At 46.1% G+C, this 22,515-nt stretch overlaps 11 protein-coding genes across 11 annotated transcripts; 5 read left to right on the forward strand and 6 right to left on the reverse strand.

Annotated features, from left to right (window-relative positions):
- Positions 1-195: 195 nt before the first annotated feature.
- Positions 196-2,805, forward strand: POJ06DRAFT_253183 (uncharacterized protein). The gene is made up of 8 exons (XM_056187603.1): positions 196-989; positions 1,049-1,115; positions 1,167-1,361; positions 1,411-1,496; positions 1,548-1,693; positions 1,742-2,068; positions 2,115-2,523; positions 2,582-2,805. Exons 1-8 carry the CDS (start codon positions 375-377, stop codon positions 2,678-2,680), a joined length of 1,944 nt encoding a protein of 647 aa, XP_056044046.1. The 5' UTR covers positions 196-374; the 3' UTR covers positions 2,681-2,805.
- Positions 2,806-4,554, reverse strand: POJ06DRAFT_253187 (methyltransferase domain-containing protein). The gene is made up of 4 exons (XM_056187604.1): positions 4,216-4,554; positions 3,539-4,153; positions 3,398-3,487; positions 2,806-3,348 (listed from the first exon to the last, which is right to left on the reverse strand). Exons 1-4 carry the CDS (start codon positions 4,457-4,459, stop codon positions 2,861-2,863), a joined length of 1,437 nt encoding a protein of 478 aa, XP_056044047.1. The 5' UTR covers positions 4,460-4,554; the 3' UTR covers positions 2,806-2,860.
- Positions 4,555-4,798: 244 nt separating this feature from the next.
- Positions 4,799-6,750, forward strand: POJ06DRAFT_107956 (uncharacterized protein). The gene is made up of 4 exons (XM_056184010.1): positions 4,799-5,097; positions 5,243-5,300; positions 5,352-6,172; positions 6,234-6,750. Exons 1-4 carry the CDS (start codon positions 4,969-4,971, stop codon positions 6,663-6,665), a joined length of 1,440 nt encoding a protein of 479 aa, XP_056044048.1. The 5' UTR covers positions 4,799-4,968; the 3' UTR covers positions 6,666-6,750.
- Positions 6,751-7,330, forward strand: POJ06DRAFT_107957 (uncharacterized protein). The gene has a single exon (XM_056184011.1). The coding sequence runs from the start codon at positions 6,836-6,838 to the stop codon at positions 7,187-7,189; it is 354 nt and encodes a 117-aa protein (XP_056044049.1). The 5' UTR covers positions 6,751-6,835; the 3' UTR covers positions 7,190-7,330.
- Position 7,331: 1 nt separating this feature from the next.
- On the reverse strand, positions 7,332-10,075 carry POJ06DRAFT_107969 (uncharacterized protein). Its single transcript, XM_056184013.1, has 3 exons — positions 9,725-10,075; positions 9,248-9,667; positions 7,332-9,192 (listed from the first exon to the last, which is right to left on the reverse strand). Exons 1-3 carry the CDS (start codon positions 9,851-9,853, stop codon positions 7,519-7,521), a joined length of 2,223 nt encoding a protein of 740 aa, XP_056044050.1. The 5' UTR covers positions 9,854-10,075; the 3' UTR covers positions 7,332-7,518.
- A 1-nt stretch (position 10,076) lies between these two features.
- POJ06DRAFT_107968 (nuclear condensing complex subunit) lies at positions 10,077-12,990 on the reverse strand. The gene is made up of 9 exons (XM_056184012.1): positions 12,562-12,990; positions 12,308-12,509; positions 12,078-12,254; positions 11,749-12,022; positions 11,596-11,698; positions 11,255-11,533; positions 10,844-11,202; positions 10,660-10,788; positions 10,077-10,608 (listed from the first exon to the last, which is right to left on the reverse strand). Exons 1-9 carry the CDS (start codon positions 12,899-12,901, stop codon positions 10,282-10,284), a joined length of 2,190 nt encoding a protein of 729 aa, XP_056044051.1. The 5' UTR covers positions 12,902-12,990; the 3' UTR covers positions 10,077-10,281.
- Positions 12,991-13,263: 273 nt separating this feature from the next.
- POJ06DRAFT_268186 (uncharacterized protein) lies at positions 13,264-13,963 on the forward strand (the record flags this gene model as incomplete). The annotated part of the gene is made up of 5 exons (XM_056189297.1): positions 13,264-13,530; positions 13,593-13,674; positions 13,734-13,756; positions 13,822-13,870; positions 13,923-13,963. 5 exons carry the CDS (start codon positions 13,264-13,266, stop codon positions 13,961-13,963), a joined length of 462 nt encoding a protein of 153 aa, XP_056044052.1.
- A 635-nt stretch (positions 13,964-14,598) lies between these two features.
- POJ06DRAFT_253196 (Metalloenzyme, LuxS/M16 peptidase-like protein) lies at positions 14,599-18,661 on the reverse strand. The gene is made up of 10 exons (XM_056187605.1): positions 17,915-18,661; positions 17,642-17,860; positions 17,481-17,593; positions 17,157-17,412; positions 16,509-17,100; positions 16,077-16,453; positions 15,924-16,015; positions 15,764-15,863; positions 15,257-15,706; positions 14,599-15,204 (listed from the first exon to the last, which is right to left on the reverse strand). The coding sequence occupies exons 1-10, from the start codon at positions 18,576-18,578 to the stop codon at positions 14,717-14,719; spliced, it is 3,351 nt and encodes a 1,116-aa protein (XP_056044053.1). The 5' UTR covers positions 18,579-18,661; the 3' UTR covers positions 14,599-14,716.
- Positions 18,662-18,817: 156 nt separating this feature from the next.
- On the reverse strand, positions 18,818-20,010 carry POJ06DRAFT_253199 (uncharacterized protein). Its single transcript, XM_056187606.1, has 3 exons — positions 19,620-20,010; positions 19,349-19,537; positions 18,818-19,292 (listed from the first exon to the last, which is right to left on the reverse strand). Exons 1-3 carry the CDS (start codon positions 19,835-19,837, stop codon positions 19,244-19,246), a joined length of 456 nt encoding a protein of 151 aa, XP_056044054.1. The 5' UTR covers positions 19,838-20,010; the 3' UTR covers positions 18,818-19,243.
- Positions 20,011-20,056: 46 nt separating this feature from the next.
- Positions 20,057-22,486, forward strand: POJ06DRAFT_253203 (glycosyl transferase). Its single transcript, XM_056187607.1, has 7 exons — positions 20,057-20,377; positions 20,430-20,592; positions 20,651-20,896; positions 20,950-21,372; positions 21,418-21,657; positions 21,707-21,833; positions 21,889-22,486. Exons 1-7 carry the CDS (start codon positions 20,122-20,124, stop codon positions 22,081-22,083), a joined length of 1,650 nt encoding a protein of 549 aa, XP_056044055.1. The 5' UTR covers positions 20,057-20,121; the 3' UTR covers positions 22,084-22,486.
- POJ06DRAFT_196674 (cytochrome c oxidase copper chaperone) lies at positions 22,290-22,442 on the reverse strand (the record flags this gene model as incomplete). The annotated part of the gene is made up of 1 exon (XM_056185041.1): positions 22,290-22,442. A coding segment is annotated over one exon (153 nt), but the record flags the coding sequence as incomplete, so codon positions are not given.
- Positions 22,487-22,515: the final 29 nt, after the last annotated feature.

The raw sequence follows: 22,515 nt of genomic DNA on the forward strand, positions 1-22,515 counted from the left end.
GGACTGTCACGAGTCCAGCCGAAAGAGCTTGACACTAGATACTGGATAGTCAATAGTGCTATCTAAGTTCTAGGTTAGTGTAGTTCAGTCATTTTGCCGGTTTGGTCATGGGCTGGAAGTAACACGCGATGGGGGGGGAGGGGATTGGGAAAGCCTCCGCGAAGATGACAGTTACAGTTGGTGCGCGTTGTTGCTGTTTGTAAACTTCTGTTGACGTCGTGATTTTCGCAAGACAATGCGCGTCTGCATCACGATCTCCGTCCAGTCGATACCAACGCTGCCAGGCCTCTACCACAGCTTCCTGTGCTCATATAGACGATAATTCCAGTCGACCGCTTCGAGCCCTCGCCGATCACGCCGACTTGTGTGCTCTGATGTCTAGCCGGCGCACCTCACAGCCCTTTTCGACCCCACTTCCTACTGGCCGATCCGGCGCATATCCCAGACCTGAATCAAACTCGGAATCCGGGTTAACATCTTCAGCCAGTCTGCCGGACGCACCTGCTCTTACGTCGGCCCGTTCTGCTTCGCCAGCGCCGGCGGGTTTGTCCCATAATTCATCCATCCTTTCAATTTCTCCAATAGCCAGATCCATCCAGATACCCTCTACTCCACAGTCACTGTCAGCGACCCCCCTCCCACCAACCACGAATAATGCGTATCCTTTCGGATTTGGCTCCGACATGGAGGCAACTTCTACGCCAGTACTAAACAGCAGTGGCCCGCCATCTGGACTGCAAGAACCGGATGCGTTATGTCAGGCCGATCGATTACGACTGTGGAGACACGACGCCCTGATGCAGCATCAATACCAGACAGCAGTGTTTATCGGAGACACCGTTTTGTCGATTACGGATGATCCAAATGATGCTTTTTGGCTCGCGCAAGTCCATTACAACACCGGACATTATGCACGTACGCGACAATTGTTGATGCGGCAGGACTTGGATAGAAGTGCTAGTTGTAGATATTTGGCTGCTCTGTGTTTGGTAGGTGTTCTACATCGCCCTTGAATGGAATAATATTAATACGCTAACGTTGCGAATAGACGAGACTTTCAAAATGGGACGAAGCACTATCAGTAATTGGCGAGTCAAATCCTTTCCAAAATGAAGGTGCGTATGACCGACCAGGACTGATTGGAATCTAGATCTAACACGTACCAGATGACTCCTATGCGACCTCAGACGGTGGCATAAAGCTAGAGGCGTCAATGTGTTATCTTCGCGGTATAATATATTCAAATCAGAACAATTTCGAGAAGGCAAAAGATTGTTACAAAGAGGCTCTTACGGTTGACATCAAATGCTACGAAGCGTTTGATGAACTAATTACGAATAGCCTAATGACTCCGGTCGAAGGTATGCTACTTACTTACGACTATTAGTTCTAGGAGGACTAATGTTTTAGAATGGGATTTTCTCAGTTCATTACGATTCGATGACAATGAAGATGGGGAATTAGTGAAGTTGCTGTACACAACGAAGCTGAATAAGGTAGGAAATTTTTGTTTCTTAAGAGTTGAGAATATGTCCTAAACTTGTCAGTATTACAACACCAACCGCTTTTTCGAGGCCGAAAAGCATCTACAGACGAAATATAATCTTGAAGGAAACTCAGATTTAATACAAAGCAGAGCGGAACTGTTGTTTGTACAGTGCAGATTTAGACAGTGTCTGGAGTTGTGCGAAAAGTGCGTATGCATCAAACAATCTTCCAGTCGATTGGCTAATAGATATAGGGTTCTCGAGCGCGATCAATTCAAGTTTTCAATAATACCTCTGTATCTTGCATGCCTGCATGAATTAGAGAAGAAGAACAAACTTTTCCTGATAGCGCACGAGATGGCAGAAAATCATCCCGAAGAACCGGTGACTTGGTTAACTGTCGGTGTCTATTATTTATCGATACACAAAATTGCCGAAGCTCGGAGATTCTTCAGTAAGGCGTCCATGATGAATCCTCATTTTGGGGCGGCGTGGATTGGATTTGCACATACATTTGCTGTAGAAGGCGAGCACGAGCAGGCCGTTTCCGCGTATTCCACGGCTGCGCGACTATTCCAAGGGTAATATTTTACTTTGACTTATTGCGTCTTTGCTAATTAACTGTAGGACTCACTTACCGTCTCTGTTTCTCGGCATGCAGCACCTGCAATTACATAATTTCACATTGGCAGAAGAATATCTAGACGCGTCGTACAGCATTTGTAAAACAGATCCACTGCTACTAAATGAAATGGGTGTTGTACTATACCATAAGAACCAACTCAGTGAGGCACTTGAGTTTTTTTTCAAGGCATTGAAAGTCGCCGACGAATTGGACAGTGACACGAAGGCTTGGGTTCCTATTAAGATCAATCTTGGGCACGCGTTCCGACAGCTACGACGCTGGCCGGAGGCATTGGAGCATTTCGAAGAGGTCCTCCGAGTGTCGAAACATGAGCCTGAAGTGTACTCTGCAATGGGGCTGGTGAATCTTCAACTAGGACGAACTGACCAGGCGGTCATAAATTTCCAAGAGGTAAGCGGCTTCACGGCCTCTATTTCAACGTCATTCGTGTCTAACGCTCGTGACGTAGGCACTCAGTTTAGCACCGAACGATCCCGTGTCGTGGGACCTACTAAAGCGCGCCCTCGAAGAGAACGTCAATTCGATGGCTTCAAAGAACGCCGGCTAGACGATGTATATCACAGACAACTGTATGTTCTCCTTGATTTGTGGTTTCGATCGCATAGCCTAGGTGTCATGCATCGCTTGAATGAATGTTTAATGTATATTTTGTACCATAGTGAATGGAGTCATGTATTATTTTCCGTAACCGTTCAGATACTGATGACCGAACGCCCCTTGGCATACACTACCGACGATCCTGACCCTTGATACCAACAACCATTAAGTTCCTTGCCGAAATTACCTGGTCGAACACAACTGACACATGGACTTCAGAAGCTCCGTTCTCTTTTAAGAAGTAATAGCGGTCTAAGTGAATCAATGCCTCAGTTAACGGCGCAACAGTGCATGCCATCAATGTCCACAATATACAAAGTCGTCGTTTCTTAGAAACGAATCGATCATGATATTCCGTAGCCACTTCCTCGGAAATATCGAACGGGTTCTCAGACGTGTCGTCAAGTTGGGTGTCATAGTTCTCTGTTAGGCGTTTGCATGCTCCTCTGCAGTATGTCGGGAATGAACTGTACCATTGTTTACGTAAGCTGCCAACTAGGATCCGACCTTCGGAGTCGTTTAGAAGGTCTCGGTCCTTGAATATCCGTTGTATGATTGCTCGGTAAAAGTGCCTGGTGAAGAAATTGTTGCGAGTTTCGGGGGTCCATGTGGCTGGTGCTATGCTGTCATTAGTATTTATCAGCGTATCAGACGACAAAGAATATACCCTGACAAGCTAGCATCCTAGCGGATGTTGGTAGTGGAATAGAGCGAGACTCTAGTTTGCGGCTAATGGGATAACCTATATGGTCCTTGTCTACAGGACGTGGTCAATTAGCCAACTCAAGATAACTATGGTTCAACCTACCGACATCTTTTTCTGTCATCAAGTTGTAGCAACATCCCACAACTGCAACCGCATAGATCTCCTGCGTGTCGACCAGACTTCTCAGCGCATGATGCGACAGGTTGCCACAAGTATGCAAACCCACGAGCACAATCTTATGACCTCTTAAGTCGGCCGCTTCCACGATATCTGTCAAATCTCCGCTGTCAACGAACTTCTCAACATGAATAAGCGACCCAGTTCCCTTGTCCGTATTGGCTTTCTCGTCTTTCTTCTTGCCGAGTTTCCGGTCATACAAGCTGTCCAATCTCGCCGCACCTTTAGTTCGAGATTCGACCGTCTCAACCGCAATAACCGAGCAGTTATACTCGTGAGCCAACGTACGCGACAAGTACCCTTTTCCACTTCCCAAATCTATGACATGTGGTGTCGCGACTTTACTGCACACGTCTGATATCGTGGAAGACAAGTACTGGCATTCGTGGACTTTCTTGGGTGACATTCCCACTGAAATTGCTGAGCTGTGAAGTCGAGGAACAGGTTTAGAAAACGCCTGTTCGTCTGGGAGGTTTCTGTTTATGGAAAGTGTCTGTACGGTAGACAAAAATATGGACAGCGACTCCGGAGGTTGTAAAGCTGCGTGACATACGGTCAGTCACTATACACTACAAGTCGGTTTCAAATGTCGTACGACCTACTGTTGCTTCCTTTAAAAAATATCAAATAGTCTAGGATGTCGTCTAATTCAGCTTGATCAAAAAAGGTGACCCATTCTTCGGATAACGTGTCCTCAAATAGGTCCGGAGATGTGAGGAAGAAATTTAGGATATGCAAGCCTCCAGCGAGACTCTGGACGAACGGGTCGAGGTAAAATTCAGAGAGCGACAATAGATACTCGTCAACCGACGAGAATGTCGGCGGTAGCGGAAATGAGTCGGGCATTTAGATTCAAGTACGCTATTACTTGGCTAGCATTGAATTGTTGTCGTGTACGTTATGAGCACGGCTATCTAAACCACGCTGCAGGAATATCATGATCATCCAAAATTTATGATGGGTCTGGCCGACGACAGCCGGCTCGAGTCCCAATGTGGTGGCGCAACCAGGGTCCTCGAGCCACAGGTGGCTGGAGGGAACCTCGCTGACCAAATGAGGGTTTAGTACCTCACAACTTGTAAGGGGGATTGGCCACGCTGTAAGGGTGTTAGCAAAACTTTATTTCGTCACTGCCCTTCTGTGTTCGCCAAACAAAAAAATTTTTTAGCTTCGACTCCTGTTACGGCAAGGCTGCAAACAGGAAGACCGACTTTCCGACTCTGCTACTGTTATAACAGGCATTCCATCTACACTGAAAGATTATTACCCAAAAGCGGAGAGATTCGATTTTTGTGTTGGTTTAGTGTATTACGATTAGCAGTTTGTCGTTACCGTGAAATAATTCAATATCCAAGATGTCTGACGCGTTCGTCGTTGTACACGTCGCCACCACTTGCGACGAACATGGCGTGTATGTCACGAAGGACTCGGCTGAAGTTATTGAGATGGCTTGGATCATGCTGAACGCGAAAACTTTGGAAGAGGTATGCATCTGGTTGGTGTGGCGGTTAGGCGATGGCCACTGGTCGCAACGTAACGGCTGCAAACATCAGTTGCTATTACTTTGTCGTCAACAAAACTGCTAGAGATGATTTGTGATGGTGACGTGGATCTAACGCAATGATTTAGATGCACCGTGACAGTGTTCTCGTACGGCCCGTCAACACTCCGATAACAGCACTTTGCAGTATGTTTTGCACTACCTGTCGACGTGTCGCCATACTAACAATTTTCACAGCGAGTTTGACTACTCTTACGTGGGAGCATGTGCGAAATGCTGGCACTTTCCGTGATGCAATTACGCGCTTCGATAATTTTGCCCAAGAGTACTTAATATCGAAAGGATTTGATTTCACCTTCGTCACTTTGAACGCGTGGGATCTGCGTGTTCAGCTCCCTCGCGAGGCCAGAGACAAGGCTGTTATACTTCCACCATATCTTCAGCACTCGAGGTGTTTCGATCTTCGAACTGAGTACACCCGTTGGCAGGCTCACCACCCTGAATCTTTACCTTTCTCGGCGTCATCATTGTCCAACATCTGCGCTGCATTGGAAGTTGAGTCGGTTCAAAGCTCTGCTCCCATAAAACATAACCTTCCGTTCCATCTGCAAGCCCTGGCACCAGCTTCGCCACGACGTGCTATGGAGGAGGCAATAACTCTGGCTCGAGTTTTGCAAGGTCTGATCAAGAAATCACAGCCACCCGAGCAGCACCCTGACGTGCTCGTCAAGCCATTGGACGCGCGCGCCGATGTTCGCGCATTTCTTGCTGAGCGCTCGAAGGTCCTGCATTTATCTAACCTTCCCCACGATACGACACAGAGCGAGCTTGAGAGCTGGTTCACACAGTATGGTGGCCGTCCTATTGCGTTCTGGACTTTGAGAACTCCGGACCAGCACAAGCCTACTGGTACTGGATTTGCTGTATTTTCATCGCATGAGGAGGCCGCAGAGAGTTTGGCTATGAATGGCCGTGCGTTGAACGAGAAGGCTATTGAGGTCTCACCATCGAGCAGCCGCGTTTTGGATCGAGCTCAGGAAATCCTGACTCCCTTCCCGGTATGTTTACTCTTATAGTGCCTAATTAACCTGGATGTCGCAATACTAATATTTGCATTAGCCAAGCAAAAACCGTCCCAGACCCGGTGACTGGACTTGCCCTTCGTGTGGCTTCTCAAACTTCCAGCGCCGAACAGCGTGCTTTCGATGCTCGTTCCCTGCTTCGTCGAATGCACCTGCCCAGGACCCCATGTTCATGTATAACAACTACGGTCAGAATCCTATGATGATGGCACCATCGAATGGTGGTGGTATGTCTGGAATGGGGTGGAATGGCAGAGGGAACAACTCATTTGGTATGGTTCCTTTCCGAGCTGGAGACTGGAAATGCGGAACTGAGGGTTGCGGGTACCACAATTTCGCGAAGAATGTCTCGTGTTTGAGATGCGGCGCCTCTAGAGCTGGAGCTGCCGTTGTAGCTGACCCGACTCTCATGAACGGTGGCATGGGCATGGTTGATCCATCGACAGTCGGTGCGGGTATGATGAGCTAGGTGAAATTGTTTGCACTGGTCGGCCCTGTAAAATTGCTCTTTTACGCGATCCTTCCAATCATTGCTCTTGCATTATATATCTTTTGGGACGTTCCCGTTATCGTCATCGGTTCGAGTTGATCATGGTTTGTTATTATAGCTTGTGACATGGGTGGATACGGTTGTTTGTGATGGGTGCGGACGGACATAAAAAGTATTTGACATTGTGCTTGTATCTTTTACCTGTTGACTTCCCTTTGTTTAATTTCCGGTCAACTGTACTTGTGAATATGTGTGGGATCTTCTTTTTATACGCGTTTCTTATTGATATTTTTAACCCTTTTAGCTTGCTGTTTTTTCATATTAGTGTTTTTCTGTTATGCGCAAGGCGGTGGGTGCGGCCCATTCGATTTTCGGTATTGGTCGTTGCTAATAGGAGTTTGGCGCTCAACTATATGTCATACATATGTGTAAGATGGAAGAACCGCTGGGTGGTTGTTGATTGCGATGACTTAACATGGGGCAATTATGCAAAGTATATGTAACTCTGGGCTTTGTGTGCCACCTAATTTATTGTCTTCTCGATGGCAGATTAAGGTGTTTTCTCATCTATTTTTTTTTGTGAAGTTTCTTCTGATAATTATTGGAACGAGAAGAAGCGATATATCTGTAGTTATACATATATAACAATAAGATTCGCCTCAAATATAGTTTTTTTTAACTACATGGCCGTCACGAATAGACTGCAGCCACACGCGTCTCGGTTGGCGAGCACATTAACTACACTACAAGTTAACCAAAAAAAAAACGCCGATTATTTTTCCCCGCTAATATAACAGTAAAATACAGCTAAGAATTACATCCATATGGTACACTAATAGCGTCTACTACTTCCCATTTTAGCTAGAAGACTGCCTTCGTGAAACAGCGTTTTATCTTCATTTTCGACCGATATCAGTGGCTCCGCTACACCAAACGCGAGCCTCGAACTCGGACCTCGCACTGAAAGATTCCTCCGCGTGTTGGCACCTGAACCCTCTCGCACTGTTTTGTTTCGGGTTATGATAAGATCGCTTGATTTATGACGGCGCACTGTATGCGAATTCGATGGCAAGTTTGATTCGTCCTCCCGCCGTCGTTCTGAATGGTCGTTCTGTCGAATTTGGCTTTGATGACGACGAAGGTTACTTTTATAACTCTTTTCTCGTTGCCTAATTGCCCCAGCATACCGGTCATGCGAATGTCCATTCTCTTCCAAATAATTGCCCCTCGTGCGCTTGGAATCCAATGAATGGCCCCGCAGGCGAGTATGATCGTCACGTAGTATTTCCAATCTCGGAGATCGAGGTAGGTTCTGTAGGGCTTGATTGACAAGCTCGCCCGAACTCCTACTCGTCGCAGTGTAGCCGTCGCTCAGCTTCACTGCATTTTCAGATCTGGCAATGCTATTGTCTCCAGCGTCATTCTGTGCCAGAACAGCATGGAGGCTAGCAGTGCTCGATTTCTGCTCAAGTCTCGGCCTAGTCATAATCTCTGGATCCAAAAACGGGTTTTTTGATCCGACTTTGATGTCGAGCTGCTGCAGTCTTTTGTATAGTGGTGTGTTCTCATCATCCTGCTCTTCGTCTTTGACTTGGAGAGTGCTATCGACAAGTTGCGTTCGCAATGGCGACTTCCGTCTCGCGTGGTCTTGCAGCACTGGGCGAAAATGATTTCGTCGTAAGGCGGGCGCCTCAGAATCAGACGCGGAGAAGTAATTCGACGATTCCGACGTACTCGATGAGGTGGGACTAGCAAGGATTCTATGTTGTGGATTATGCTTCGCAGACGTGTCAATCGTCCGAGGCATTATATTTCCGTTCCGCCTGACTCCCGATGCCGTGTCCAAGCTATCGCCCGAGCTATCGGTCATCTTCTTTGCAAAAGAGCTCGATTCTTGTCGACTATCTTCACCGGATGCACGGCGAGGCGGTATCGGATCGTAGTTGTCGTAATGGGTAATAGAGGTAGTGGCAACACTCTCGCCCTGAAGCAATCGGTCTAGCAAAGAATCTTTCGTCACGGTGAGATGTTCGGGAGTAGGTGCCACGATGGTCGGTCCATGGTGTTGTTGTGCTGGTAAACCTGGCCTTGGTCGTCGAGCGCTTATTGACCGTATAAGGGTTTTCGAATCCTTTTCTATCGACAGTCTATGCTGATCTATCGGCTTCGCAAACTCCTCCGGAGCAATCAACGGCGCGACGAGTGCTTGTCGATCTAACGTCTCAGACTGAGCGAAGGACTCGAGCCGAAGTTTTGCGATTTTTTGTACGTAAATTGCCCTCGTCGTCTCCATGGCGTACTTCCACATATCAAAGCTGGGCCGGTCGTCGCAAGCGATGTAATGCATAAAGTCGTTATGGTCTTCAAATATAGCATGACTCTCTGGTGATTTTAGTGCGAAGCATAAATCTGAAGGAGAACCTATCCGAGCGAGATGCTGAGGCTGGAGATCGTAGAAGTTGACTTGATTGAGATTGCACAGGAATATTCGGTCTTTTAGCCGAGGCTGCACTACTAGGTTAGCATAACTCACAGCAATCTTAGTGAATTTAACAACTAACGTTCGGCTTCTTTGAGATATAGAGTGTATTATCTTCCGTAAATGCCCACCTCTTCGACCAGGACCACTTGTGCGACTTGAGCTTAATCGTCAGCCATCCAGCCACCGGTGGAGCGTACTCGGGCAAAGCTGCTTCCACTGTCATCGCCGAGGACGGAGAATTACTGAGTACAATGCATAGGCGGTTTTCCTTCAATGCATCCCATCCTTTGATTATGTCGCTCACCAGTTCAAACCCCAAGAGTTCTCGTTGCAGACAATTATTGAAGATCTCTGCAACCCGGAGCGATTCGATACGATATGGTAACTTTCCGGAATGTCGCTGAACCATACTAATGAGCGCTGACGCTGTCATTGTTGACGGTATACTGCAGGAAACAACTGTGTCTGGGTCAAGCACTTGGATCGGAAGAACGGTAACCTACGACCGAAAACGTAAGCAATGATACAAACGTGAATCGTTAAATTCTAGACATACTCGATCTCGATTTGGTCCAATTGCGACTGGCTCAGGAGCCTGTCCGGAACTATTTACCGGGGGCACAGGGGTCGCTTCCGGCGCTGCTTTCTTTCGACGGAGCGAGCGGTACCGCGTGGGGATATTCATGTTGCAGGCTAAATGACCGGGACCATAATTTAAAAAATTATTAACTTGGGATGAACGGCGGTGATGGGCACCGACAGTCGGGGATGCTCATTTGACGCGGCGATGGGTTTGTGATGTTTGATGCCCGGAGAATACTGGCAGTAAATGTGGGCGGACCAAGGCATCATCTTCAAAGTGTGGCGAAGTCCAATTTGGCGCTCTGTTCAGCCACTTCTCGCCGCATCTTCGTCCCAAAAAAGGTATTGCCCAGCATTCGCAGAAAGCCTCCTTTTCAGATGCAGTTACGTTTTGCGGCTGTTAACACGGGCCTAGCCGCATAAAGAAGCTACAGAAGCCTATTCTAGTTTCACAGATACGATTAACTCGAATCGCATCATTTTGCGCCGTACATCCCATTATATCTGAGACCTCCGACAACCTTCAATTACCTAATCCCACTTTAACCTGGCCTTATTCTCCGAGACAAATCCACCGACAGCCTGGGTGACCTCCTCGTCATCCATAATAACTTCAGCCATCAACATCTTCGAAAGTGACTGCGCAGCTGCGACCTGCACGTCAAAACTCTCGCACCTCAACCCCTTCAGAAACATCTTCCGAATAATTTCAGAGTCAATCCCGTTTTCGATGTCAAGGATAGCTCTGCCGTGGGAAATAAGAATGTCGCATATAATCTGAAGAGCTTCCACCTGCACAGCGTCGTGGCCCTTGTTGAAACAATGCATGAACAAGACTATATTCTCCAGAGACAAATTCTACACATATAATTAGCTTTCTATGACCACCTGGATTGACGTTCAACCTACCTTGTCCAGCAAACAACACAAACCAAGGCATCGCAAACCTCTCTCTCTGACTGGCGCTTCGTGACTCCTAATGGATGGAATGATCAGGTCCTCGAGCATAGACATTAATATAAGATTATTCTTCAGGGCCTAACAATTTGTAAGCATTTACCAACTTCTGGACTTAAGAATCGTTGAACCATACTCCTTCAAGATTTTCCAGCATGCACTGTGCAATGTGCAAGCACTTCAGATTAATCAAGATCTCGCGGACAGCACGCTCGTCATTGAGTGACAGGCTTCGCCGGGAACCTGTATCAGATCCACGCGACGTGCTCTTACTAGCGACAGACGCAGGACTCTCCACGGCAGATAACGCTGAATGGAAAGAATCATCCCCGCCATTAGGGTTGTCGTCGTCAGAGCCAATCTGATCATGCAAGTCCGAAATAGTTTCGCTAATTATTTGGCAGAAGTCACGTTCTCTGATGGACACCTTGCGGAGGACTGTGACTGCAGAGTCGGTAATGACTTCTGAAAGAGTCTCCTTGGCTAATATGTTTCCTGGTCGGTCATTAGTTTCTGCACTGCGGCAAGCAACAATAAACAATCTTACGTATAACACTGAATATCTTTCTTCGCCCAATCTCATCCGAGAAATCCATATTAGAAGCAATGCTAATTAGCTGCTCCAAAATAAACTCATGCTCCACTGTATTCACTTCGGTATCCTCGACGTTCAAAAATTCGCTGTATTGCTCAATGTAGAATCCTAGCTTAGTGACTTCCGGCATCTTATCTTCTAACAAATTCTCCATTCCTGATTCGCGGCAGTAATCTGCGAATGAGCTGGCCAGGAAGACAGTTTCAGCAGTGAGATTGTCCCATAGGGTATCTATAGCGTCGTCGTTAGATCACATTACAACATGATGGTGAATGACTCTTGCGCATACTTACCAGGAAAGGTCAAGTTTTTCACCAAATCTGGACGATACCCGAATAGCTCTTTCATAGCTTGTGCCGCCACCTTACTATTGAGAACATCCAACCGCTCCAAGAGCTACGAGGATCGTTAATAAGTCATCATAAACCTAGCAGAGAATAACACACCTCGAGAACATCATTTCCAGTGTTCTCCAACCACCCAGTGGCAAATGCCTTGATAGCAGCATTCCTGACGGAGGCATCGTGATCATTTAGACCCCATGACAAGATCTTCTCTCTCATGCCAATGCTCAAAAGACGAAAATCACCAATGGCGGGCAGGATACGAGTGTAAACGCATCGTCTAGTCGAGGTATCAACGTCCCGAGCTCTCTCCAAGACGTAAGGGATCGTGATATTTGACTTGTCGAGGTTGAGCAATACCGGCCTCCTGACTTCACTAACTGGACATCAGCAGACCGCGGGCACATAATATGAGAAGCTGGTATACTTACGCCTTGCTATCATGTTGTAATGTGTTGAGCAGCAACTCGGAAACTGGTTCCGGCTCGTCCTCGTCGTCGGTGCCTTGAAGTCGACAGAGGCCCATAACGGCCTGGACCCGAACCGAGCTCTCTTTGTCATGGACTCTTCTGACAAACGCGGATCTTAAGTCTTGGAACAAATCATCACTTTTGTAATTAGCATTTTTACACAAGGCAAGTACCAGCCTAGGTATACGTACTCGATTTCGCCGACAGTCTGAACGACAGAGGCCAGTAATTGACAAACTCTGTACCGGACTACCTTTGACCTCGCATCAACCCCCCTCAACAAATGTTGAAGCAAGTACTCAACAAATCGAGAACAAACTGTGCTTTCAGTATCCTCTTCATCGTCTATGTCCATCATCTCAACGTCGGAGTCATTGTTGTGCACTTTGCCCGCTGATAAAGAAATTAGCCTCATCCACCTAACTGAAAATTAGCATCAAATTACCTTGCAAATTAATGTACTCCACAAACTGGCTGCAGAATTTGACAATTTTCTCAGCCGCAGGCTCACTCTTCTTGATCGGCATTACACGATTCAACAAACTTGCGAACTTCCTATTGAACTCGTCCTCATAGCCTCGGTCCGCTGCTTGCTGCTGTACAGTCCATAATTTGATGCACAGCTTTCTGTGAGAAGTAAGTGATAGCTGAGCATCTTGAAAGATGCTAGCGGTGGCCGCTGCAATGGCGGAAGATGTATCTTTGCCCGTGATATTGCTGTCGCGAGCTCGCAGTACAGTGACTTCTGAAATAGGTGTCCTCTGGTGGGACAGTTTGCTTGCCATTATACTCAATAAAGGCCCTTTGGCAAGCAATAAATCTATTGGTATATATTGGACGCGGCAGACGGCGTAAGGTGATTGTGAAATCTCGATGGTGCGTGTCGCGAAACAATTGTTGTCGTGCTACACACTAGACGTTGCCAGGACAACGTTTTGCCCTCCCAACTGGCCAATCGGTACTCCGCTCAATCTGAGTTTCCGAGCAGGCTAATGGAAATTGAGACTGCACACCTCACAACTTTGGCTAACGACGTGACCTCAACCAAATAGCCAGATCGCCACTGTAATAACATCATTTTTGTTTTCTGGTCCGATTAGTTATTTTTGCATCGATTTTCGACTTTGTACGTTCTTGAATGCCAAATATGCTCGCACCCTATAGACACATGATTTGCACTGTACGATCACTGCGGGCTACCATCGTATTTCCACAGCGAGTTTTAATACGATCGTATGCGAGCACATCAGAATCTGTTCCCAGCAAACCGGCTGAGGAAGTTCAATTGTCGGAAGAGGAAGCTGCCCTCACCATGCAGGCACCTAACCGTGTGGAGACCTGGGCTCCTAGTCAACGACCGCGATCACAGGCTATGGTCGGTCCACGATTTGCGCAGAAGAACCTGGCAGCGCAAGTAAGTGACTTCAGTGAGAGCATTTAATGTTACTATGGTCAGAATTGTTAAACTATGTTTAGCCACAACCATACGCTGCTATTAACCTTATCGCGGAGGAGCCTGTACGATTTATCGATAACAACATTGCCGTCTGCGATGGAGGTGCGTTAGTTGATTGTCACTCATGGCGAAGTCCTCGAAATTAGTTCTAACACCTGTAGGTCGCGGAGTTCAGGGTCACCCTGTGAGTAGCGGTTGCTAGGTCCTGGTAGAAGATGTACAGGTGCTAATTGGATTCCCACGCTATAGAAAGTTTTCATAAATCTTGATCAAGATGGTCCCAACACTTGCACATACTGTTAGTATTAAATGATTATTTCTTGGTGACCAAAGCATCTAACACAGGACAGGTGGACTCCGATTCCAGCAGAACAGGCACGGCCACCACTAACTCATTAATACTTCATAGTCGTATATAGAGATGTATTCAAAGAATGCTAACAGTATTTGGATATCTTGACGGAAACGGTTGTTATTTACAATGGGTTGAATAATTAAAGGAAATTCTCATAGTTCGCTTCGATGCTCCTTGCCACACTTGTTCTGAATGCAGATGATATTGTATTGCGTTGAGGCAGCACTTGTGAATCACATAACCACGATCTAAATATAAATATACCTACACTGGTTCTGGTACGCGGCTGTGTCAATATTTATGACTCACTCATCTCTGGTGAAAATTTATGGCGCTTGATACAGCAGAAGGATCTAGTGAACTGACGGCGTAAATTTGCTCACGAATGTTTACATCTGGAAGGGGTGGCTGTAGTTTCAATCGGGATGGTTGAGGCAGACACATGGTATCAAGCAGATATCTAAGACATGATAGAATGGTTGATATGATGCAAATCCCCATGATGTCGCAACCGCAATCGGAAATTAATTGCCCCCTTCAAATTGACGGTCAACAACCTCTCCGAAGAGAAGACAGTCATCCCATGTTCGACCATCTGCGAGCTGGGTGCTCGTTACCACTGCGCGGTGCTTATTGATGTGTGTTGAACTTCTCTCGTTCTAGTATAACCTTCAATGACGAACCACTTGACTATGTATTGCTATAAACGACAAGAAATATGATGCCCGAGTTAAGACTATGTACATAATTATGCAATGCAAAGTCTACAAGACGTGTTGAACACAAGCGTTAGAGCTTCGAGTCTAATTCTCTAAATAATGCCAAGTCCTGTACTGGCGTTGGCGCAGCCGATACCTTCAAAGACGCCTTGAAGGCCGTGACGTCGTCGATAACCATGGAGTCTTCATTCACCCCCGGAGGAGTTGTGACCTTGATCTGCTCTGCAATGATGTCCTTCGCCTGACTTTCCCATAGGTCAGTCATGTTACGTTCAGTAAAAAACTCCATTAGCGCGGTCAATGGATCATCCCGAGTCGAAAGTTCTGTGAGTTGATCCTCGGAAATTAGATCTTCAGCAGACAGGTTATTCAACTTCGCAAATTCACCAAGCTTGGATTTCAACGCATCCGACAGTGTTGGCAACGGCGGTGGGCACTGTGATTGAAGGTGAACGACGGCCTTTGATCTTGACCTGGACGATGGGTGAACGAAAGTGTAGAACAAGTCTAGAACGTCGTCTTTGCCAATCGTGGGTAGTATTTCCGCCTCCTCGTCATCTAAGAAAGTTAGCCAACGATACCATCGGAGAATAATAATTCAAACTCTTACATCTGCTGAAATCATAATATCCATTTTCGATTTGGTTCCAGTAACGTGCCACTTCTTCTCCAAGATTCTTCAGTTTCTCTTTTCTTTTAAGCACCAGACTCTTCACATGTTTCTCATAGTCCTCGTCTGACATGTCTTTGATCAGTTTGCCCAAGGAATCGAAGAAAGCATCTATTCTCGTTTCAACGTATTCGGTCGTGCGCTCACTCTGAACAAGGACGCGTAATCCATCTAACGTCTTCGTATTGCGTACTCCACTAAAAACAACATATCCAAGCTGTTCCTTGGTTCTAAGCTGGTTGAAAGCTGGTTCACTTGCAATCTGTCCTAGCAGGCCGAGGGTAGCTCTCTGCCGTTTGTTGGTTAAGTCACCAACCTGGCAGAAGTATTCAATGCAAGAGTTAATGTTCTTTTCGTCCAGCAGCTGGCGCTTGTACGCAAAACTAGATGCTAGTCCAAAACATATCAGCTTCCGAGCCTAGAGACACCCTGATTTTGCAACTGTACCTTCTGGGAGAATGAGCGAGCGTTGCCGAATGCCCAACGACGCTGGAAGACTCTTATGCTTCAAAGTTTCGTCCACAAGCTTCGCAATATTCAAGGCGTCCTTCATTGAAACAGCGGTCAGCATTATATACTTAGATCCAGTACTCAATGATACACATACCTCTTTCAATGCGTTACCCAGAACCAGCACCTCTGTATCAAATTGACTCAGCATACGCGGAACAAATTCCTGAACTGCCTGCGGCGTGAGAGCTATAGTCATTGTTAGTAACCTCAAGTCAGTTTGCAGATGCTTGTTACGAAGGGCACTAACCATCTAATTCCGGCAACGTTTCCTCACTCAGAAACATATTCTCCGCGAATAAGTATGACGTGTAGTATCCAATCTGGTAGTAAGGATTGCCATAATGCCAGTTCTTGGCATCCCGTTGTGCCTTCTCTTTCATTACCGCGAAACGCTCCTGATCGACCTTAAAGTCTCTGATCTCTTCTAGGATCTTTTTCAAAAGTATGTCCAGTTTGTGGTTATATCCAGCGATGCCTATGAATGTTCCATCAGAGGTTTGGCGAACGGTATAGCTCAATCCTGCGATACTAGCAGCATAGGCATATGCACTCAGTTTATCAATCACAAGGTCAAGGAAGATTCGTGATGCGACTTTGTTCTCTGGCGATGCAGACGTAATCGGACTACATTATGTTAGAGATGCTCACATAATAGATTTAAACTAAACCAGCGACCCACTTTCTTAGATGGATCTGCACATGAGATTTGGGAACCCAGAACGTATCATCTTTCTTATACCACAAACGTAGGCCCTGTGCGTCTTTGACAAGTGTAGGATTCTTCGCTGGAGATTCAACTTCCTTCTTATCCACATCAAAATTCGTTGCAATAAACTCATTCTTTGCGGGCAAGTGCAAGTGATCACTCAGTGGAGCTTTTCTAATTCTCGCCAACAAAGACTGGCTAATGCTTTCGATTTTGTATTCAGTGCCGTACCACTGTTCCTTCTGATCCCAGCCTCCGGGATAATCTTGACTAACCAGCATACATCGGAAGGTATCTGGAGAGAAGTACATCGCTGACTCTGCAATAGCCTTCTCATCAAACTCTCGATAAAGAGAGGTACCACTTAGAATCCAGTCCCGGGGCATCGGTCGTTGCATAATCGCCGCTAACCTGGAAGTAGTTGAAGAAGCAGGAGATTTCTGTCTAAATCTGAAGCTCGCCTCTGCAACATCTCTCAATTCGTCGTAGATCCATCTCTGAGGAGGGGTATCCTGTAAGAGCTTGAGATACTGGAAAATTGTGACTATGACTTCCTCGTAGTTTTCTATCCAAAATGATAAGTAAACGCCGTACAGATGTCTTCAACTATATTGGACTTACTTATACCGTCAGGCGTGAGGTCCACACTGATCTGGAATACGTCATAGCCTTCACTAATATGGGAGGTGCCAGCAGAAAGGCTGTTGGCCCAAGACTTTCCTTTCAAGTATTGAAGTATAGAGCCGGGACCCTCATGGCCGATCAAGTGCGAGTAATAGTTTCCTGGATGGCTCCTAAACAGCGGCCTTTGATCCGGGAATGGGAATGTGAGCTCAATGTACTTGTCGTCCATCACTGGCTTGGCATAAATTTGCTTCTTGACAATAGCACAATCACATTAGCACATATTTTATTGTAAAAAAGAAAGAGCTGTTTATGACTTACTTGTAATTCCTTTTCAGTGAATGGAGCGCCTGGAAACGTTGGCACAGAAATCTTTGCATTACGCACAAGGGAGAATTTCTCTACTGTCCACTCTTCCAACTTTTCAAGAGGCTCTGAAAGAAATTAGCATGATCAAGTGGATCGTTTGGAAACTAACGTACCTCGTCCGAGAATGACAAGTTTCATGACATTGGCAGAGTAATACTTCTCATGAAATTTCAGCAACTCCTCGCGGACATCGAGGCCCTTAGACGTTGGTATGACATCAAGAGTCTCCATATTTCCCGTGCTGAAGTTTGAGTAAGGATGCTCCGGATTAGAAAGGGATCTTTCCAATTGATACAATCGCCAGGTGTCTGATTGGAGGTTTTTCTTGTTTTCTAGTGACTCAGTTAGCTTCTTATGCATCCGACCAGGTCAGTTTAACTTCCTACCAGAATCAACTGCTCTAATTTCGCGATCCTTGCAATCTGGCAAAAACAACGGCGAAATGAAAAACTGTGCGAATCGGTCCAATGCACCGTCGAGATACTCATGATCAACCTCAAAGTAGTAGTTGGTCTCTTTGGTATCGGTATAAGCATTAGAATGGCCAGAGTGGGACGCCAAATATTCACTGTATTCATTCTCCTTTGGATATTTCTCAGTGCCCATGAAGAGAAGATGCTCACAGAAGTGCGCGAGACCTTGGAGGTCCTTGGGATCGGAGAAGCTTCCCACTCGCACGTCCAGAGCTGCTGAAGACTTGTCCGTATCGGGATCATGGATTAATAGGGCCTCGAGCTCATTAGCGAGCCTGATAACTCTGTAGCTGCGATTATCAATTTCGGGACGCTCCAAGTTTGTCGCGACAACTTCAAAGGCTTGCGATTCGGGAACGAGGCCTCCGCCAGACGACAATGGGGTCTGGAACATCTTGGTAATGTATGACGATGACGTAAAAGAGTTGTAAAATCTAGCAAATCCAACTTTGGAAGTACAATAGGACTGACCAAGAGGACTGCAGGCGAAGAAAGAGATCGATGTCGCAACTGTAGCGGTTGTGGCCCAGTAATAACAATTTCTGGAAACTAGAAGCGCGCGGAAACGAGCGATCATTCAGATCCAAATTTCTAGGCCAGTTCCATTCACCTACGGGAAAGTCGGTCGAACAGTTGGCTACTTGTCGCAGTAGTGTGACGGCGGATGAATAAATGAGGCGGAGATTATTGATCCAGGCACTAAGGTTTGTTCGCCTCTCGCCTCGGCCGGGTTGCTGACGAGGCGGTCGAAAGTACAAACGCCACATGCGTCACGCTAAGATAAAGTTTCCCTCTTGTAAGTTATACATAGTTACAGTTAAATACAACACAGCATCTTGGCATCCATTTGTTATTACTAGCTCATATATACAGTAATGAGCGCAGTGTTCCAACCGATCGCTCAATATCTCAGAATATAGCATATACGCGGCGTGGGCATACACACTGGAATGCTATTGTTTCATATCATACGCCTCATTTAACGATCCCGAAAGCAACAAAATGTGGGGTACCATTGATAATAGTCCGATTATGTGGAACGAACAAGCGAAACGTATGTATTAATTCTGACACCGAAAATGCAATGGCTTAAAATGTAAAGTATTTACAGATAATATATACAAACTTGACGAATAACAAATCCAGCCCAAGAAACCATTTTTCAAGACAAACAACCGTCCTTTGTATATCAAATCCGGAAATCCAAACGGCAGTCAGAAGCGAATCACGGCAAGACGCGGATCACTTTTCCGCGAAACACTTCTCACAAAATACCTCTTCGTCGGGGAATCTGTATTTAGAGAAGTTAGTCACTTGAGCAGAACAACAAAGATATTTGCAACTTACATATCATGACTGCATTTACTACAGCATAATGATCGACAAACAGCACATTGACGTATACATATCAAACACGTAATCTCCCGGCATAAATCACACACGCAATTTTCCGCCGACAAAAGTGAAGGGTTTTGCCGATGGCAAACATGACATCGAATCAAAGCGTTGTATCGTCGTGTTTTTTCAAGAGCACTTCTATCGCAGCGATTAGCGGACAATTCAAACCGCACGCAAGACAACATCAAAATCATGCACCAGTCGAGGAAGAAGTACTTACTGTTCCAGCTCCGACGACCCGCTTTCTTTCTTCGGCTTCTTCGCAACCTTCTGCACGCTTATCGGCATTAACGGTCTGACTCTGGGTATACTATCGGTCTTTGATATGTCCACCTGAGATAATGTCGGCGACGACTGTCTAACACTTGCATATTCTGTCTTTCCTGTGGGAGACGATAGTGACTCGGCGGGTTTGCGCTTTCGGTATATAGGTGACATGGGGAATCAAATCACGAGTCTTTTCTACTATTGGCAGTATGTCTGCAACAACCAGTGTAAAAGCTCACAGTTTAAACTCTTGAAATGCAACAATTGCAATGATCCATTGAATAGCCACATGAAAGTAGCGTCGTTACGGAAGCGGCGTGGCATGCCCTTACCCTCGCCCAATTGTGTCGGAAACTCAGCCGCACGAACGGGCTCGAGGGTCTGCCGGCAGACCAGTAGTGCACCTGAGAAAGATAATCACAATCGCAGGTGCCATGCCACGATAAGTACAGATCATGGCTACATCACATGAGTCAACGACATCTGACAGCGCTGTACCCACGCCGAAGTCGGAGGTTCCATCGATAGCGGACGAGAAGTCGTCCAACAACCCTCAGGGCGGCGGTCAACAAAATGGCACGGACGACGAAACTCCGCTGAGCTTGTTTTTAAGTACATTCAAGGCTGCTAGAACGCAATGGGTCGCGAGGCAGGTTATTATCATGATATCGCTGTTATTCCGGCTTGGGGTGGGCCTAGGGCCATATTCTGGTATGTGGTTGGATCAGTCTGAGTGTGAACGTCGATAATAATATTCGACAAGGGTTCAGTGATCCCCCAATGCATGGTGATTTTGAAGCTCAAAGGCACTGGATGGAGATTACGTATCATTTGCCGATGAAAGAGTGGTATTGGTATGATTTACAGTACTGGGGTCTTGATTATCCACCTTTGACGGCGTATCATTCTTGGGTGATGGGCGCGATGTAGGACCTAGTTTGAGTATTAGCATTTGGGAATACCCGTATAGCTGATGCTTATTAGTGGCTCTAGAATCAAGTCGTCTTGGTTTGCACTTGATACGTCGAGAGGTTGCGAGGATATCAATTTGAAGTCCTATATGCGTAACACGGTAATAATAAGTGAACTGCTTATATATATTCCAGCAGTGTCGATGTTTGTACGATGGACCATTAAGAACCAGAAGCTGTCTCCGTTATATCATAGTATCGCGTCGGCCGCTATCTTATTACAGCCAGCATTAATATTGATCGATCATGGACATTTCCAGTGAGTTTGATTTCAATAATTCATTGTATTCATAACACTTAACCCCACTGTAGGTATAATGCAGTAATGCTGGGACTCTCACTACTCGCAATCACCAACATCCTCATGGACAAGCTAGTAGTTGGCTCGGTTTTTTTTGTGCTTTCTCTCTGTTTCAAGCAGATGGCTCTTTATTACTCTATTCCGATATTCGCATATCTCCTCGGCATTTGCATATTTCCGCGTTTAAATTTGCCTCGGTTTATATCGCTTGCACTATCGGTTCTTGTAACATTTGCTTTGGTTTTCGCGCCGATCATCTTAACGAGTGCCGGCGGTCCCAAGGGGCCCTACGACCAAGTTGTACAGATTTTAATCAGAATCTTCCCATTCGCTCGCGGTCTATGGGAGGACAAGGTGGCCAACATTTGGTGCACTTTGAATACATTTGTCAAGCTGAAGGTTCTATATTCATCCGACACACTGCAGCGGCTTAGGTAACAACTCTGACACACTCGCATTCGCATTCTGACCATCTCTAGTTTGGTTACCACGTTTGTATCAGTTCTTCCGGCATTTATCCTGCTTTTCTTATATCCCCGCAAAAAGGCACTGATATGGGGAGTATCAGCATCTGCATGGGCATTCTTTTTATTTTCCTTTCAAGTTCATGAGAAAAGTGTTTTATTGCCGCTGCTTCCAGTCACGCTGCAATTAGCTGGCGACCCCGGAGTGAACGCTCAGAGTTATATTTACTGGATAAACAACGTTGCCGTTTTCAGGTATCATTAAGTCGAACCCTCGAATTATAGCCTAGCTAATTTTCTGTAGCCTATGGCCTCTTTTGAAGCGAGACGGGCTCGTGCTGCAATATTTTGTAATTTCCTTCCTGGCCAACTGGCTAATGGCATCATTTAAAAAGCTGCCTGACTCTCTGCTGGGCAAGGTCACCATAATCGTAAGTAGTTATTATGGAATTTGTGATGGCCGCGACAGTTTATTTAACATTTTAGCTGTCATACGCCGGAATCGTCGGGCTTCACGCCATGGAATTCCTAATCGAGCCACCTTCGCAGTACCCGGATCTTTGGGTTCTCGGCAATATTACACTCAGTTTCGGATGTTTTGCAATATTCTTGCTGTGGAATTACGTCCAATTATACAGAGCCTGCATGCAGAGCCCGCCGAATGATGGGGTAAGGACATGATTGTACAGATAGCGTTTATACAGTAGAGAGTATCCATTAGGAAAAAAAATTTGTATGTACAAAGTTATCTTGATATAATTTTCATTTTCCTGCTATGACATATGTACAATTTCCAATAATAGAGACGCCTCGGGATCAAATTTAATGTCGCGCCACAATCCAGCCAATATGCTAGTCGTGCACTAGCTGTTCTCCAATCATCTTGTCTAAACATTGAATCCGAAGCTTTTCATGCATGTCTTATAATTTTGTATTAATTCCGCACACTCAGCTCGACCATCCGCGCTCGTCAGCATGCACTCGTCTCGAGCAACTTTCTCGTCGATGCAGACACAGCAAGGCTTTGGTCGATCTGCAATCCGTTAGATGCCGTCAAAATCTGCTCTGCACCTATGGCAACTACCTTGCTTTGTTTCAGTGGGTGCTATTATA

This window comes from Lipomyces tetrasporus (genome assembly GCF_029532465.1).
Source record: "Lipomyces tetrasporus strain NRRL Y-64009 chromosome Unknown POJ06scaffold_5, whole genome shotgun sequence".
NCBI lineage: Eukaryota > Fungi > Ascomycota > Lipomycetes > Lipomycetales > Lipomycetaceae > Lipomyces > Lipomyces tetrasporus.

Bases quoted from the DNA above. Each gene is read 5' to 3' on its own strand.
- POJ06DRAFT_107969 (XM_056184013.1), bottom strand. From the start codon at position 9,853: ATGAATATCCCCACGCGGTACCGCTCGCTCCGTCGAAAGAAAGCAGCG. The intron at 9,668-9,724 runs GTATGTCTAGAA...TTTCGGTCGTAG, and splicing joins TTGGACCAAATCGAGATCGA to GTTACCGTTCTTCCGATCCA. The intron at 9,193-9,247 runs GTTAGTTGTTAA...CTAGTAGTGCAG, and splicing joins ATATCTCAAAGAAGCCGAAC to CCTCGGCTAAAAGACCGAAT.
- POJ06DRAFT_253196 (XM_056187605.1), bottom strand. From the start codon at position 18,578: ATGATCGCTCGTTTCCGCGCGCTTCTAGTTTCCAGAAATTGTTATTAC. The intron at 16,016-16,076 runs GTTAGTGCCCTT...CAATGACTATAG, and splicing joins AACGTTGCCGGAATTAGATG to CTCTCACGCCGCAGGCAGTT. The intron at 15,707-15,763 runs GTACAGTTGCAA...GTTTTGGACTAG, and splicing joins CTCGCTCATTCTCCCAGAAG to CATCTAGTTTTGCGTACAAG.
- POJ06DRAFT_253187 (XM_056187604.1), bottom strand. From the start codon at position 4,459: ATGCCCGACTCATTTCCGCTACCGCCGACATTCTCGTCGGTTGACGAG. The intron at 4,154-4,215 runs GTAGGTCGTACG...TATGTCACGCAG, and splicing joins ATTTTTTAAAGGAAGCAACA to CTTTACAACCTCCGGAGTCG. The intron at 3,488-3,538 runs GTAGGTTGAACC...CACGTCCTGTAG, and splicing joins GATGACAGAAAAAGATGTCG to ACAAGGACCATATAGGTTAT.
- POJ06DRAFT_107968 (XM_056184012.1), bottom strand. From the start codon at position 12,901: ATGGCAAGCAAACTGTCCCACCAGAGGACACCTATTTCAGAAGTCACT. The intron at 11,699-11,748 runs GTGTGTTATTCT...CGATCCTCGTAG, and splicing joins CTGGAAATGATGTTCTCGAG to CTCTTGGAGCGGTTGGATGT. The intron at 11,203-11,254 runs GTAAGATTGTTT...ATGACCGACCAG, and splicing joins AAAGATATTCAGTGTTATAC to GAAACATATTAGCCAAGGAG.
- POJ06DRAFT_253183 (XM_056187603.1), top strand. From the start codon at position 375: ATGTCTAGCCGGCGCACCTCACAGCCCTTTTCGACCCCACTTCCTACT. The intron at 1,497-1,547 runs GTAGGAAATTTT...TAAACTTGTCAG, and splicing joins ACACAACGAAGCTGAATAAG to TATTACAACACCAACCGCTT. The intron at 1,694-1,741 runs GTGCGTATGCAT...TAATAGATATAG, and splicing joins TGTCTGGAGTTGTGCGAAAA to GGTTCTCGAGCGCGATCAAT.
- POJ06DRAFT_253199 (XM_056187606.1), bottom strand. From the start codon at position 19,837: ATGTCACCTATATACCGAAAGCGCAAACCCGCCGAGTCACTATCGTCT. The intron at 19,538-19,619 runs GTAAGTACTTCT...TCGCTGCGATAG, and splicing joins GGGTCGTCGGAGCTGGAACA to AAGTGCTCTTGAAAAAACAC. The intron at 19,293-19,348 runs GTAAGTTGCAAA...CTCTAAATACAG, and splicing joins AGTAAATGCAGTCATGATAT to ATTCCCCGACGAAGAGGTAT.
- POJ06DRAFT_107956 (XM_056184010.1), top strand. From the start codon at position 4,969: ATGTCTGACGCGTTCGTCGTTGTACACGTCGCCACCACTTGCGACGAA. The intron at 5,098-5,242 runs GTATGCATCTGG...GCAATGATTTAG, and splicing joins ACGCGAAAACTTTGGAAGAG to ATGCACCGTGACAGTGTTCT. The intron at 6,173-6,233 runs GTATGTTTACTC...TATTTGCATTAG, and splicing joins AAATCCTGACTCCCTTCCCG to CCAAGCAAAAACCGTCCCAG.
- POJ06DRAFT_107957 (XM_056184011.1), top strand. From the start codon at position 6,836: ATGGGTGCGGACGGACATAAAAAGTATTTGACATTGTGCTTGTATCTT.
- POJ06DRAFT_253203 (XM_056187607.1), top strand. From the start codon at position 20,122: ATGGCTACATCACATGAGTCAACGACATCTGACAGCGCTGTACCCACG. The intron at 21,373-21,417 runs GTAACAACTCTG...GACCATCTCTAG, and splicing joins GACACACTGCAGCGGCTTAG to TTTGGTTACCACGTTTGTAT. The intron at 21,834-21,888 runs GTAAGTAGTTAT...TTAACATTTTAG, and splicing joins TGGGCAAGGTCACCATAATC to CTGTCATACGCCGGAATCGT.